The sequence below is a fragment of the Micropterus dolomieu genome, linkage group LG02 (genome assembly GCF_021292245.1).
Source record: "Micropterus dolomieu isolate WLL.071019.BEF.003 ecotype Adirondacks linkage group LG02, ASM2129224v1, whole genome shotgun sequence".
NCBI lineage: Eukaryota > Metazoa > Chordata > Actinopteri > Centrarchiformes > Centrarchidae > Micropterus > Micropterus dolomieu.
The window spans coordinates 11,575,175-11,592,538 of record NC_060151.1 but is presented as its reverse complement, the minus strand read 5'-3'; the positions used below and the strand labels follow the sequence as shown (position 1 = coordinate 11,592,538).

Sequence of the window (17,364 nt, the reverse complement as noted above, 5' to 3'; positions counted from 1 at the left end):
TGTATTAAGTGACTAGAAATTGGACACAATCTTTTTGTGGAAATGAGCTCATTAACACAGTTTTCTTTCTGAATCAGTGTACTGGTAGTGTGTGTCTTATTTGCGTAATGGCACTGTTTTTTAAGTTTTTGGTTGACATTTTCACAGATTCCTCAACAATCATTCATTCAGTCACCTCATGGCAGACTAGAACCAGAGCCTACAGGTGGATTTTAAGAAACATGTTCCACAATAAGGCCACAATTGCAGCTGAAGCTCAGTCAAGATCAATGTTAATGAAACTACATCATACCTGATCACATGTCTGTGTTTTATACTTGACTTTTACAGGATATATTGTAGGATTGAGGCTAATGCTGGACTGCATTACACTGCACAGTAGCTCCTAGCATTACGGTTGCTGCTTAATCACACCAACTCACCAACGCTGTCTTCTTTTTTTTAAGTTTAGTCACACTGTGGATGAATTCCTGTAGATGCAGGCAGCAGGCAGTGTCAACATGCCGCCCGGGCCTTTACGTATGTCAGTGTGTGTAAGTGCATGTGGTGCATTTGTTCATTTTAAGAGCAGGTGTGATCTTACGGGCAGAATCCCTTTTTCTTCATTTTTCTCATATCTCCGGCTGCAACCTTTTGTTTTGTGTCTCTTAGCCCTTGTTCTTTTCTTCTTTTTTTTCCCAGCTGTCAGGTTGCAGCTTCACACACAGACACACATGCACAGACACACACACAGAAGATGTGCACACACACTATCCTGCAAGTCATCATAATTAGAGTGCCAAAGACAAGTGGTGTCAAGACAAGCCATGTGTGAACTCCTTGACATTTCAAGGTAACAGAAATCCACACAGAGACACACACACACACACACACACACACACACACACACACACACACAACAAATCATGCAACAAACAACCAAAGACATGGTAAAGCTTTGTCAGTCTACACATTTTGTACTGGTGCGCTCTTTTTTTCCCTGAATATTTTTAACTGTTTATTTTGACTCATTTCACCTCATTTAATAGCCTGCACCATAATGAGGTCATTTAAACGAAACCTCCAACACAAATGAACAGAGATAATTTGTCCACCTGTAATAGTCCTTGTCTGCTCTGTCCAAGCCCATGTCTCAGTTTGGCTGAATTAAGTGGCAAATGATTCTGAGTCAGGTTTAATGGAGTGGATATGTGTGACTTGGAGTGAATGTAGCACTCGTTCCCCAGGACCAGGCCTACGGAGTCCTGCAGCCTTCCCGTACCGCACCAATCAAATTTGGGCATAATTAAATTGTTCTGAGCCCCTCATCCATATATTTCCTCCACAAGAAGCTTATTACTCTCGACCTGTGTGTGTGTGTGTGTGTGTGTGTGTGAGTGAGTGAGAGAGAGAGAGAGAGACTCTGAGTGAGAGAGACTCTGTGTACTCATATTATGCCAAAGTTTAAATGCTCTGATGCTCTGATTGATATTTCTGAGGTGCAGAAATCCAATAAACTAATTCTCTTCTTCCTCTCCCCTTATCTTCCCTTTTCTTTGTCCCTCCATCCCTCTCTCATGTTCTCTTTTTTCAGGATGTAAAGTCGACATTCTTCCAGTTTGGTGCCTCCATCCAACAGGAGGCTCTGTTGATGCTCAACATCATGGAGGAATACGATTGGCACATCTTCTCCATTGTCACGTCAAAGTTCCCTGGCTACCAGGAGTTCATCAACGTCCTAAAAACTACTGTGGACAACAGGTAGGATCAGCTAGACACCTGCTTCACACCGCTTTTATTTCCGTCTTGTTAAATTGTATATTTGATTGTTATTATATTGGATAACAGCAGTCAACAAGATGATGCAGCATCATATTGTTACTCAAGAAGTAATGAAATCCTGGACTTTACTTGTCCTGATGTGGATGTGTTTGCAGACAGCGGTGACAACTATGCACTCTCCTCATTCCCCAAAATCTTTCAATGAAAGAAAAACCGAAGATAACATGCATTGTAATAAGATTTAATACCATCCTGGCCTGGGCATTTCTCCAAGCCCATTTTCCCCATTTTGTCTGTAATCTCTATTATCACTGCAAATTTCCCCGGAAATGGGCATGTTTACTTTCTAGAAGAGTTACTGCACCCTGTATTTTGGGCCTTGTATTTTACATCCCCTCCACTCATACGGTATACTTCAAAGACAGCCCAGCCTAAAAGGATTCAATCAGCATTCTTAAAATGAATGTAGATGACAGGGAGGTTTACTACACATGCAGTTTGGCTGATTGCCGCACCTTTAGGTCATTTTGACTGATGCTGGAGGAAAAACTGCTGAAGAGAACCACAAGCCATAATTTTTAGCAAAAAAAATGTCAGATTAATGAAACATGTTCAGCAGTGTTGAGATGTTGGCAAGGGTTGGTGCCTGAACCCATGATTTATTAAAGCCCAGCTGAGGAGGGTATTTTTCATTAGCAGTTACTCTTTATGTCAAACCCAACAGTGGTTCAGAAGAGCTCTGCTTGTGTCTGCATTCAATAACACAAGTAGAGTGGCAACATATAGTTAACCAGCTGATTGAATAATATTATGAATTTGTCCCCCACACAGGTGTTTCTATCTGGAAACTGGGAAGCGTGAGCTACTAAAAAATGTCTGCACAGTCACAATTTATCTAATATGTCGAAACGCTTTTTACATTCTGATCTGGGAGACCAATATCAGGTTAACTTCCACTTTGAGAAACAAATTATATTGTAAGAAATTGGTAATTAAAATGGTAAAAAAAAAAAAACACTTTTTAAAAACCATGTTTGGTCCACAAGGATGCACAGTCCAGTGATTATTTTACAGGAGTATTATTAGCAAGAAGAAGTGATTGCATCTCAAAATGGTAAGTGAGGTAAACTGTTGCTTTTATGAAAATATACATATCAAAAACTGCGATGCAGGAATCAGATCGTGTACACATTTTCCTTGCCAGCTTTAAACAAGTTCAAGCCCCTTGTTCATGAGTCTTTAGATCACCACTACACTTTAGTGCAAAACACCTACACAGCATTAGTGATGAAGAAAAGTAAATAAACATCCCTATTGTCAATATTCATACCCGCCTGAAGTGATGTTGACCTCAATGTTGAAATAATAGCCATAAATATCATTAATGAAGCAAGAAATAATAAGCTCAATTACCTGCAATTATCCATCGTCGATTTCCCGTGTCAGCATTCAGCTGGTTCACGGTGACTTAGTCATGGGCAGACAGTTTTAATACCAAAGAACGTCCATCATTCACAGCAGAAAATTGGACCCATCAACTCAGGGAGTCAAGGCTGACCTGACCATGGCAACTTTAGTATGTGCTGTTATTTACATGAAAACCAGGTCTAGATATATAACATGAGTATGAAGACATTTTATTGATATTGTACACAGCTGTCTGGTGGAGATGAATGCAGGCAAGCAGGTGGTCTGCCTGTCGGTATAATATGCAGATCAACGGGGACAGAATTGGGCTTTTGGATGAGAACAGTTGTTCAGTCACATTTTGATTTATCTGTAAGACACACACCATACATACTTTTCAGCCAAAGTGATGTGCAGGTAAAGAGTGTGTGGATTTTATAGTGTAATATCATTATACAATTACATTTATAAAAATATAAATACATCTACCTTGTAAGTATCCACAACTATATTATTAAGTAAGGATTTTTTACAGAAGAGGATGAGTGTTCACTTGGTAGGTGGTCTGTTGGGTTCAAAGCAAAGATTTGTATGTGTGTGTTCTCAAATTTCTTTGCAGAAAACAGGAAATGTATCTCCGTTCTATTGTTTTTAACATTGAAGTACTACATTGTCCCCTACTTGTTATTGCCACTGTTGTCTCTCTTTCTCTCGCTTTCTCTGTTAATGTGTCTCTGTGTATCATTGTCTCTCTTTACTAGTTTTGTCATCTGGGAGTTGTACACCATTATCACTTTGGACAGCAAGAAGAGGACAGCAAGTCCCACATCACTCTCATGTTACACTACCCGTCTATTGTTGGAATCTTGCATGATGGTTAACTGCTTCCCACTTTTCCCTGCCGTTTATGCTTTTTAACACTCTCCAGTCTCCAGTGGGTGTATGTGTGTGCGTGTGTGTGCCTTCCCGCGTTTGGCCCTCTCTCTGCCAGCTCTGCCATCAAGGACCTGTACTCCTGATACCACAGCATGCTACCAGTTTATGACATATTACTTTCTTTAATTACTAACAGAACTGCCATTTCCTCTGTTTCTGCTGCTCTTTAGCCTTGCACACTGGGACCTGCTGAATATTCTCTTGACATTGTGAAAAAGAGCAGTCAGTCCCACTGGATGAGAGAGATACACTATAAATGTGTTACCTTTTTAATAAGAGCTTGTTAACTCTGGCTACAGAACTACATTAAAAATTAGCTTTGGAATTACACAGATCTGTTTTCCTTCACAGTTGCTTTGAAAGTTACAGTTTTAACACTCCATAGAGGAAAATCTCTATGTAAAAACATCTATCTTCAGCCACATGGTTGTGCAGGAGCAATGCAATATTTATGAACCTATTTTTTTGTCTAAAAGATGTGACGGATGCTGGGTTCCATGTTGAGAACAGGACTATATTCTGATTACTGTTGTCACTAATTAGCACTTTGACCACTGCGTTGGCCCTTTCACATTAACAGACAAGTGTTTGTTCTCCTTGTCCTTTAGCTGTTTGGGCTGGAACCTGCTGAGCATCATTATATAGGACCAGCCTTAGCATTTGCATTCCATGTAGCCCTAATGTGTTTCCCCTGACAATAAGCATTTTTTGCCTATTAGCATTCACATCGCACTTAACGATGATATTAATTATCATGGATAATTATAACTGCCCTTGCCAGCACCTGAGAAAAGTTAATAGTCTATTAGTTAAATATTAACATTTCACTCTTGTCCTTGTTATCCTTGCTTTAGTTTTGTGGGCTGGGATCTGCAGAATATCATTATTCTGGACGCAGTGGAGGAAGACAGCCGGTCTCAGATCATGCTCAAGAAGGTCCAGTCCCCAGTGGTCCTGCTCTACTGCTCCAAGGATGAGGCGGTCTACGTCCTGGAGGAGGCTCGCTCACTCGGCCTCACTGGATTTGGATACATCTGGATTGTGCCATCACTCACCACTGGGAACCCAGAAATAACACCTGACGAGTTTCCACCAGGAATGATTTCAGTGTCATACGACGACTGGGACTACCCGTTGGAGGCTCGGGTTCGGGATGGTCTGGGAATCATAACGTCAGCAGCAGCAGCCATGTTGGAGGAGTTTGGTGACATCCCTGAAGCCAAGACTTCCTGTTATGGCCAATTGGAGAAGACGACCAAGCTGCCACCCAGTGCGCTACATAAGTAAGTAAAGAGAGTGCTTTTGTTTGTTTTTAATGATTAGTAAGAAATACACTAAGTTATGTGTCTTTTAAGATGGGAGAAAAATAGAAATGGAAGAATTATTTAAGATTTCATGAAGTGTTGTGTATTTTTATATCATCAAGAGAGTAGCTGTGTTAATGCACTTAGAAGTGTGTGTGTGTGTGTGTGTGTGGGTATATTAGTTTGAATGCATGGCTTTTGTTTTCACCTTGTCCTCAGTAATTAGAGACTTCCACCAAGTTTCCACAAAGTGTAAGTTGAGAATTGAGATTGAAGTAAAATGCAATTAACGGATAAAAGACCAAGGGATTGAAAGTTACAGCTATGAGAATATAAGGGGGGGGGGGGGGGGGCGGGGGGGGTAAAAGAGTTGAATGGGAATTGAGGAGGGAGTTTGTGATTTAGACAGTGAAGAAATGGGGAAAGGGGAGGAATTGGGACTCGGGTAACAGCAGGAGGCTGCTACAAATGAGTGCTCTCCAAAATTGAAGAGCTCCTTGATGAGTCCTTCTGTTCCTCTTCTCACTTATTCCTCCATCTCTCATTCATTCTCTTGTGCTCTCTTTCCCATATTGCGCTCGCTCTCCAGCAGCCAGTGGGAGATGTTGTAGGTCTTGCCAGCTCTGTCTGGCTTTCCATCTGGCAAAGCAAAGGACAGGCGCACACAACCTGTGTTTACATCCCAATATTGTTTTTTTTTTGTGAAATTGCAAATCTTATGTCTTAACAAAAATCAGAAATGTACATCTTGTAATTAAAATGCTTAAAAATGATGACAAGTGTTAACAGTCTGATCATCATTTTGGCAAACACTGTAAATCATACATGTATACATGTGTGCAAGTCATCTTAGTAATCATGTTACCATTCATTAGTTTGCTTCTATCTTTGATGAAGGCTTGAAATATGGTTAAAAATAACTAACACTAAAGAGCAGCAACTTGTCCTTTATGAATCCGTTTTGAAAGATGTATTTTCTGATATGCTCTTCTGATGGTCAAGAGACTTAGTTAATGTTTTTTTACCCAACATCATCTTAAAAGTTTGCATAATGTTATCTTCAGTTTGATAATAGAAATAGATGGGAGACTGAGAGCACACATTGAGGACAATAGAGAGAGAGAAAGAGAGAAAAAAAGAGGAGATGGTATTTTCTCTTTTGTGTAACAAGGGCCTTTTTAGATCTAGTTAAGTCCCAGTTATTTCCTCTGCTAAACTAGTTTAGTAAATCGAGATTGAAGTGTAACATTTTCCTCTGAGGCCAGCTTGCAGCAGCTGTCTATAAATTTTTACTGGCCTGAAACATTTTTATGTACTTGGTCAATAAATCAACCAGAAACTCTTTTGGCTTATTGTGGCTAACGTTACATCAAAGGGTGCTTATCTGCCCACCTAATGTCCTGTCCAATTTGCACCAGTAGTGAACATGTTTCAGTCTCAGAGTCCCTCCACATTTCAACAAGAATTTATTTGAGCTCTGCAGAAACCAAACCAAGTGTTGTACACCATGGATAGTTAAGGGGGCCTGGGAGATTGGAGCAGCCCCAGCAAAAACAAGACTAAGCTAACTCTGCCTGTTTAGACAGCTTGAAATCTCAGTGGTCACAGAGGCAACAGAAGAGTTACTGGCACTGATCAGCATCAAAATTTAGGAGCCCCCACTCATAAATGGTGGTAATTTTCTGGGGTAACAACATCTATGGGACTTTAAATACCAATTTCACACTAATCTTGTTTTGTCAGGTAACACAGATACACCAAAGGGAATTACCAAATATCCAGAGCCAGCATGCTCTGTTGCCTCAGGTTGTTACCCAGGTTATGAGGTGACCACAGATGGCTTTGTTGTGGGTGAGAGAGCACAGCCAATAGGGCTTCAGGGCCAAGACACGAGAAACATGATTGGTCAAGGCTAGGTCGGGGCAGCGGGCCAATGTGGGTTGTTAGACCATCAAAGGCTGTCAGGGGAGGTAAGAGGACACGGCCGGCGCTCACACTTACTGAGGTGAGCAGATAGGCTGTATGTACAAATGTATACATACTGCAGTATTTATAGTGTTTTATCCTTGTCTTCTCCTTAGTTCTTCAGTGGGTTCACTGCTTTATTGTTAAGATGTAAATAACAGCATTACCTATTCATCTGGCATTCAGTTTGAAGTCTGTGTTTCCATACTTGAATGCCTCTCAGACTCAACTGTGATTTGTGACAATTTGATTCAGGGTGGATGTTGCTTCTGTCCTTAAGTGAGCCACATGTCACATTAGAACAAAACTTTTGTTTTGAAGAGAATAATATTAATAGGTGGTGTTGATATCCCAGAAGTCTGACAAGGGCCGTGTAGTATAGGTTTACCTCACTCACGTTGCCTGTGGCAGCTGTAATGATAAATCCACTGTGACACATTCAAGATGAATATGTTTTGCAGAGGAATTGAAAATATTAAATTAAATAACAATAGGAGACAAATGACCAGCGCAGCAGTCAGGCAAAGCAACAACTTGGGCTCCATATAAAATATGCTGTGGGTTTATGCATGTGTGAGTGTGTGTGCTTGTGCATGCACTTGCGCGTGTGCGTGTTAGAAATACTAGAGAAATAACCCCCCCCTTTAGAGAATGTTCTGCCATGACAGATTTACAGTGTACCACTCACCTTGCTGTAGTGAACAGTGTCCCTTAAAAGACTTTAGCACTTATTTATCAGTGTGTACGTGTCTGTCTGTGAGTGACTGTGTGTGTGTGTGTGTGTGTGTGTGTGTGTGTGTGTGAAAGGCGTGTTGGTAGTAGTTTGTTCTGACAGGTAATTTCAGTTTCTAGCCCTGATATATGAGGGTCAGAACTCAGGAAATACACGTGTACGCGCATACACATCATACACACATACTGAGACTGAGACCCAGGCTGTTGTCATGTGAGCTGTGCAGAGACATTGCCTCATGTGCATGTGCTTTAAAAGATGCATGTGACAAATGCAGCACATTTTATATAAGTTCTTAAACAATTATCAAGCTTGTAGAGTAGTATGTTTAAACTAAATACATAATGATTCTCTCTCTCTCTCTAGATAGATAGATAGATAGATAGATATATAATGGCATAATGACTTGCTAACTACCTCTGTGTGAAAATGTGTGTTAATTTATTATTCCATACGTCCTGCCAGACATACTGTAAATTTCTGTTTGCAGTTCCCTTGCGACTTCTGACAGATGTGACCTGACAAATATTTCACTAGATGTGGGGAAAATTTATAGGGGGTAGTCCCATTAAATAAACTGCTGTGTTTAATGTAGTGTGTATATTACTGTATGTAACCTTCACTGTGTTGTGTTGGAGTGTAATCACACAATAAGGAAGTAAGCAAAAATGCATGATTACCAAATAAGAAACAGGTTTTCTTTGGACAGAGTTCTAAAAGAAAGAATGCACCCTAACAGGGGGAGTTGGGTAGACAGAGTCGCTAATACCTGTGGGCATGAGTGAGAATATCTGCAATCATGAAAATCTCTCTTGTCAGCTTAAGTATTAGCATGCCTTGCAGGTAACCATGCGTGTAACAGAAGAACTTAATCTGTACATTTACAGGTGTGTCTGTGTGTGAGTGTACAAAAAACTGTTTAATATTATTGACATAAGAAGTTCATTGCAAAGCAGCAGTGGATACCTCTGTTTTAAACCTAAAACAATGAGCTAATTGTAGTTCAAGTTCCTGATGCTTATCCTGAACACACACACACACACACACACACACACACACACATATACAAAATAAAGGGAAACAAGTCATTTTGGACAACCTATAGGGCATCTAGTTAGCTTTTAGCAGGAGGACTAGTCTTTCTAGTGTAAACTTTGCCTCCTTTTTGGTCTGATTTAGCTACTGTGTTGTCAAAAAGATCTCAAAAGAAAGATTCTGGTTTTGACCTGATATGTTGTTGCTGCATTTTGGCTTTGTAGGGCAAAACAGCTGTCGGTATTGTGTTTATTAAGCAGGAATAGCAGATGACTGACTGACTGTGCGTTACATCTCAGAGATAAATGAAGAGCGTGAAGAGACAGGCAGAGATGGGACAGCTGAGCAGAAGATATGAAGGGAGTTTAGTCGCGATGTGAACTACTGCAAATCCCATTGCACAGGAGGTTTATTAATTTTTCATCTGAGGTAAGGCTATCTAAGGAAGGTGCTCCAACGTTGTGTAGGGGATTTGCACATTGGAGAAAACCCATGATATTCACTCTCACTCAACTCAGCTACAGCATAAAGGATCCCAAGCCAATACACAAATAAATCCTATTTTGTGCAACAAAAGAAGTCCTGCTGAAGTCGCTGTGTGGACGTGTTGCATTTTATGGTGCAGCTGTAAGCTTGGAAAAGACAAAATTTAATTGTTAGCATTAATCTTGTACTGCTCCAAACACACAGAAAAAATAACTGCACAAACATAATCTACACACAAACATGCACATACACCAGGGACAACAGGAGGGGCAGACACTGCAAAGCTAACATCTACTTCACCTTGTACAGTCATCATTCATGCCACACTTAACACATGCCACCTGAGGCTGAGTGTGTTTTGAAGTGACTACCTACCCTTGTGTCATCTTAAAAGACCTAAATCAGCACTGATAGCTGCTATCAGTGTACCCCTCCACACACACACACACACACACACACACACACACACACATACACGTACATACACGTACACACCACAGTCTATGGTACACACACACAGAGAAGACAGTCTATGATCCTGGTATAAATCATGGGTGCTGACAGTATACATCATTGCTCAGACTGATCCTTGTCTTGACGAGGGATAAACCTCTATATCTTAACACATGTCACACACACACAAACACACACATACACTATACTGGGCCAGATTTACTAAAGGTTTGTGTGAGTAAAAACATGTAAACTGTGCAAACTTGATATCACCAGCAAATTACCATGTAAGCTGATCTACTAATGGTGTGCACGGAGAATGACGTCTTTCAAAAGTGCAAGATAGCGCCTGTTCATTTACTACTTTTGCCTTAATGAATATGCAATTAGGGACGTTTCAATTTTATTGTGCAAAGTAGTGGGAGGGTAACATACAAATACCTTTATTTACTACATGCAATGTGATCTAACGAGACTAAAAGCAATTTCATGTGAGTGCAGCCGCATCTGTATACGTTTGAAAGGAAGGTGCAAACCACCAAGTGTTGAGATGGCTGCTGTTATTGTTGTGAGGAGACACAGGCGTAATAAAAGAAATTAAAAATATTATAATATAATATATATATAATATTATTCTATATCCAATATATAGAAATAAAATTATTATATTTTATTTATTCGATGAACTATATGAATTTAATTGTATTTTTGTATTTTCCTTGAAACTTTGGCAACACTATTGTATTAACATTTGTTGTTGTTTCGACCTGACTTCTTTTCTACGTGAGAAGGAAGAATTTAGAGAGTCGCGTGGCGCTGCGGAGAGCCCCCAGCTGCAGTAGTGCATGGATCATGTGTAAAATTCATCCAGCAAGGGGTAACGATCACCAACTGTTCACACTGGTCGTAATAGTGACACCCCATTGTAAGTATCGGAGAGGGAATGGGGCGTTGGGGCATACAGGGCCAGTTGCCAGGAGATCGCGGAGCAACCAGGCACGCTGCGGACGGTCAGTGATCGTTCCCTCTGACTGGATGAAGCAGCTGATTTTATGCATGATCCATGATGATACAGAAATATGGAGTCAAAAAGCATACTGTCAATATTTTACAGAACCCCCAAAATTTCACAAATGTTTTAGGGGAGCTCAAGTCTTATTCCCCCTGACTCCCCCATAGTTCGCACCCTGTCCTCACGTCTGGGTCATTCCAGCATACTGTATCTGTTTCTGCTGGGGTTTCCCAAAGCAGTTTTTCATGTGTGCTGTCCCAACTACGTAGTGCAATCTTAGCCAGGATGGGCGTTACATACAATTTCCACATACTTGGGAAGCACTGAATGAAATAAACCAAGGTTTTTACACAGTGGCTGCTTTCCTTCCCGACTCTCCATGGCGGAAACCATTAAAACATGCAAAACCCTAATTTAAATACTGCCACCTCCATTGTGTTTGCACCTGTTTCACCATCTACGCGATAATTCTTAGTTAATCACCCATAACAGGTATTACAATTACACGTGCAATTTTTTAGAATGCACACGCAATTTAGTACTCTTTATTCGGGGTGTTAGTAAATCCGGCCATGTACACATTATACAATTCATTTTAACATCTTTGCAGAGACTCTTTTCCCTACAGTAAAGTCTCTTAAGATAAAATGTAGAATGTAGAGTTCTTATCACAAAGGATGGCCTTTATAAACATGCGCACATCCAGAGCAACTCAGAAGCCATAATGCTCAATTCAGATTTTTTTTGCCCAGATCCAATTTTTTTTAATTAACTGTTCATATCATTTTTTAAATGTGGCCCATGTCAGACTCTATTGGGAACTGGCCACAGTCTGAAAGTAACCTGCATGCACAAAAGAAAAATCGAACAGAGGTAAACAGAGGTTAGCTCATACCCTCCCCATTTTCATTGTAGCCTCCCATTTTTCAATGCCCTCTCCTGGTTTCCTCCCGAGGTCACAATTCTTCTGATTTCCTGTATTTCTTCCAAATTATGACACATGTTCACAACTTTGTGTCCTTTTCATTGCATTGATTACAGTTTCTGGCACAGGACGTGTATAAGCCCTATAACTCTCTCTCTCTCTACTGTTTCCGATTGGACAAGAACCATGCATGTGACGCAACACTGTGACAACGGTCGCTATAGAATGACGTCAGAGACAAACTCATTCTCACTCCCGACTTGTCACATTTTGACGCTTGGTCAAGGCCCTTTGGCGTCGCTTTTTAACGCCCTGGATACCCCTTTAGCTTTAACTATGAACTATGTAACCAGCGCGTTACAAACTGACGCTGATGGTTTTTGACCAAATGTCCATATGTGTAGAGTCGGGGAGTGAGAACGGGTTGGAAAGTCACATGAATATCATCTGACTGTCCAGACTTAGGGTCGCATTTCAAAAAATCTGACCTGAATCTGATTTGGACCACATGTGAAAGTGGCCCATATCTGACCTGTAAACGATTTTGTGTAACTTGGGCTGTTCACATTGTTATAAAAAATCAGATCTGAGTCACTTAAGGGCAAAACATTTAATTAGGTCACTTTGGCCTGCTGTCTAAATGCAGCCTTTGACAGGACAGGACATAGTACCGCTGCCAGAAAGAAAGATTGGCTGTTGTGAAATCTGGTCTGTATAAGAAAATGCTCAATAGCTTTGGTAATGTCATTGATTCTTATAATTAACAAAATTATTCTTCATTGTTCACGAGTGCAGGATTAAGAAAACAGCTTAAATGGATATTTTTGCATTTGTGTTTGGCCCTGGCTGCTGTAATGCAGTGTATATTTGTGCTCTTATTTGCTTGCTGCAATAAACGTGTAGTGCTGGGTGCAGTGCGCCCCTCCAATTGCAAACCCCCTTTTACTCCAAAATAAGAGGAAGGGAGGAAAAAATAACACAGGAGATATTTTTATCCTAACTCTGTCGAGGCTTAGTCCTCTTCCTCTCTTGTCATGCTTCTCCTCTTTCCGTCTCTCTTATCTTTATGCTCTCTCTCTCACTTTTTTCGGGTGTTCCTTCTCCGCTTTCGTACCACCTCCGCACCCACTCCTCGCCCCCCCTAATGAATAGAGAGATTACTGATATAATGGAGGCTGGAAAGTGAGAGAAATTGGATCACTTTACTATGATCTCAGTGCTACAGGGGAGAGGAAACATTAGGTGGAGAATTCTTGAGGTGGGCAAAGTAATTGTCCGTGTTTCTGTGTGTGTGTGTGCGCAGGGATGTTCATTCAGGGTTTGTTTAGGGTCATCTTGCAGAGTATACACTCCAGTCCGTGCCCGTATCCTAGCAACGCCCTGTCAGGTCCACCTGTTCGATGGGCATCAGCCCAAATATATTTGCGGACACATACACACTCATGTCTGCCCGTCCTATCTGCATCCTGTTATTTTAGTTCAATACTATAATGATGCTCTTTGATTTTCACATGAACAGATAGTGATGCGTATATTTACAGCAGTCATTATAATAATAATTCTGTTATGTGTATCAAATAGGCTGTTTTGACAGTGGTGCATAATCATGACTTAGCTTATGTGGAAAAGTTAATGTCTAGGGTTTAATTGAAATGAATTTCAGATATACATGATTTTTTAAAGAGGTGGTATTATACTCATTTTCAGGTTAAAAGTCCTATTTAGGGGTAGTATCAGAACAGGTTTACATGGTTTAATTTCCAAAAAACACCATATTTCTTTTCATACTGCAAATTGCTGCAGCTCCTCTTTTCACCCTGTGTTGAAGGCTTTGTTTTAGCTCAGAAATGATACATCTTCTCTCTAAATGATCTTTGATGGGAGTTGCACATGCGCAGTTCCTAGTTAAGGACTACTAGCCAATCAGATGCAGGGAAGGGCAGGTCAGTGAGAAGCCAGTAAACTGCTTCGATTCAGCTTTAGGCCACATGTTGCCGACCAGCTTGGCAACATAGACTGGAGCTAGAGTGGTGAGTTATTAATCTGTAACAAAAGTATCTTTCATCCATAAAGTTTTAACTGAGCTCTGTCTCTACATCACAGTAGTAAATTGGAGGGTAGCTAAGGGAGAGGAGGTGTGTGCTGCAGCTCAATGTTTTTCCACCGGTGTTTTTGAGGGTGTGCCAGACTAGCGGCTTGGCAAGCGTTATATGAGGCGAATTTAGCTTTCATCCCTGTGACATCACAAGGATGAAAGGGAAACGGCTGGACTACAAACTAGCTGTTTTCAAGCAGTTCAGAGCAGGGTTTTCTGTGGGAGATGGGAACTCCCTTTGGGGTGGACTTTAGGCTCTTTCACTTTGCAAACCTATTACATGCACAAAAAAGGTATATAACTTAATAAAGGAGAGGGAAAAAGCTAAAAAGTATAATACCACCTCTTTAAGGCTGCATTAGACACGATCTTAATGAAAAACCGCACTGCTTTTATCAACCTAAATCACACAAAAAAATGGTTTCAACTGAGATACTGAGAGGCTGTAGATTCACACTTTTCACTTGAATTAAAGTTTAACCTGCAGGCTAGTCACTGGCTGGGGATTTTTACACAGGAATTAAAAAGTAAATTTAACACTAAATATAAATATCAGTGTTTTAAGAAAGAAAGATTGACGCTGATCATCCTTGCCTGCTCCCTATCAGTTCTACCATTTAGTTTACTAACTCACCTTACAGGATGTCCTACTCAACATAGTAATAAGCTTTAAACATCCAGCCCAAGTTTTGGCATTGTTACATCAGAGTTACATCAGATCCTCAGTATTAATGCTGTGAATAATCTTTTCTTTGCTGGCTCGTGTCAAAAGAAATAAGAGCATGCAAGTGAGTGAAAATAATCCAAATGAACAACAAAGGAGAGCAAAATGTACAGTACACAGACAGAAGAGTTAGTGTGTAAAAGTGGTGTGTGAGTCTGTCTTCATGTCTTAGATGGTTGCAAAGCGTAGAATGCGTGTTTGTGTGTGTGTGTGTGTTGCAATTTAAAGGGACATGTGGATAATGCATGATGTCATATGCTGTCATATGCATTATAATTATTAATAATAAAGTGTTATAATTAAGACATACAAAATAAAAAACATCTAAACTGCTGGTCTGTGTAACTGTGTGGATCTGAATATAACAGCATCTTAAGAAAATGTGCAGTTATAGTAAAGTGACAATTACAGTTTCATCTGGTATGTCATGTGTTGGTTAATGTGGCATTATGGACCTAAATTGATAACCAATTGCTTGCCAATCAAAGATAATACATTAAAGTTTTGTAGGGACAGACAAGCAGAGAATTAGAGGAATAGATCAGAGAGAAATAGATGATTTTTTTTAAAAGAAACTGAATGAAAGGGATTTCCGTGTTATTTGCAGATTTACCTTTTTTTGTCTGATAAATGTCTTTATCATAGATTAGTATTCAAGGTGTCAAATGATAAAAGCACAATTTGTGCCCTGCATTGGTACCACCTTCATACGGTGCAGCCACAATGTCCTACACAGCATGAAACACCTCACCTGCAGCGCTTCCACTGTGGCTTTTCAAAGACACATCACATGGGTGCATGTTCCATTTAGAAGTGTGCCCTGTTGCCCGGCCCCAGAACGGAGCAGAAGAGGAAGAAAAGAGGAGCTGTCTCCCCCTTGTTGTACATGACCGCTGACTGAAGGAGTGAGGAAGATAGAGTGGAGAAGGACAGCCATGATTAATGTGGAGGCTATGTGGACCCAAGAATATCTTCCCACTGCCCTCCATCTTAGCTAATGTGACCTGCCATATGGGTCGCTCATCACAGTGTGTGTGTGTGTGTGTGTGGGGGTGTGGTTGTGTGTGTGTGTGGACATACTATGGCTTTAGGTACATGCTAATGTAATTCATGCTAATGTGTTTCTCCTCACCCCCATTCATTTCTTTCCATTCCTCATTCTCTGCCCCCCCGTTCGTCCTTGCCTCTCCTACTTCTTATCACTCTGTGCCCCACTACTCCTCACCCCCCTGCTCCTCTACTCTACTCCCCTCACTCTCAGGTACATGATGAATGTGACATGGGATGGCAAAGACTTGTCATTCACAGAAGACGGCTACCAGGAAAACCCAAAGCTGGTGGTCATTGTTCTCAACAAGGAGAGAGAGTGGGAGAAGGTAGGATCTGTATCTGTGTGTGTCTGGGTTTGTGCGTGTGTGGGTGCAAAAATGTGCACATATTGTTGTGTGTTCTTCAGGGCCATACCTACCACTGATGACACAGTGCCATGGCATTTCTGGGAATTTGGGTGCAAGGGTTTTACACATGTTGAGTTTTTAAGGCTGATTCTAATATTCTTTAGACTTGTTTTGTTTGATTTTTTTATTTAAGGCAAAACACTAATCGTCTAAATTAAAAGGGATTTAGTATTCTCTCCCACACCTGGCAGTGTAGAGAAGGCTACGAAACAACATTTAGAACATCACACGGTGAGTATATACAATGTGCTATTTTGTTGTTTTGTTTAAATACAAAGGACATTTCATGGATTTTGGTTTGTGGCTCGTCAATAATTATTTTAATTAGATGGGGCTCTGCTGGGGGACTTTCTAAAATCCTGGCTACGGCCCTGGTGCTCTTGCTTGTGTTTGGGTCTGTGTTTGTGCTTCTTTTGTTTATTGAATGTTTTTCCATGTTGTGTGTTCATGATCAATACTGTTATTATATATTACTGTTATTGTTTTTGCAATTTCTTTTTGCATATGTGGCAACATACACACCAATATCAATATATCTGTGATAATAATGGCCAATAATATCCAGTTATAGGTATTGGTGGAGCTCTTGTACAAATATGTTTCCATTAATCTTTCTCTGATACTGACTGACACATTATTATTATAACATAAACAGAGCTAGTTTATGCAAAGTAAACTAAATAAACTTTGGTTTGATAAGGATCTGGGTTGTTGGCAGGGATAACCATTGTGGCTGAAGAGATAAAAGAGCGCCACCTAAGTAAACAGATGTTAAATCCAGCAAGTGACCCCTTTGAACAATACCAGTGAGGAGAGCTAAACACAGCATTGAAAATGCCTCCTGTGTCTCATTGTACACTTAGTTGATCAATAAGCTCGTTTACCAACAAGCTTATGGATTTCCTTAAAGAGGTCATATTATGCTTTTTGGCTTTTTCCCTCTCTTTTATTGAGTTATATCTCTTTTTTGTGAATGGAATAGGTTTGCAAAGTGAAAAAGACCTAAGTCCAGCCCAAAGGCAGTTCCCGTCTCCCACAGAAAACACTGCTCTGAACTGCCTGAAAACAGCT

The 17,364-nt window shown here is 40.4% G+C and overlaps 1 protein-coding gene across 1 annotated transcript in view; it reads left to right on the top strand.

The window, feature by feature from the left end:
• The window catches only part of grin2aa (glutamate receptor, ionotropic, N-methyl D-aspartate 2A, a), a 136,174-nt gene that overhangs the window by 81,608 nt on the left and 37,202 nt on the right, over window positions 1-17,364 (top strand). Inside the window, exons 2-4 of the mRNA XM_046042992.1 lie at window positions 1,574-1,740; window positions 4,959-5,387; window positions 16,098-16,212. Coding sequence (XP_045898948.1) covers window positions 1,574-1,740; window positions 4,959-5,387; window positions 16,098-16,212 — 711 coding nt within the window. The remainder of the gene's footprint in view (window positions 1-1,573; window positions 1,741-4,958; window positions 5,388-16,097; window positions 16,213-17,364) is intronic.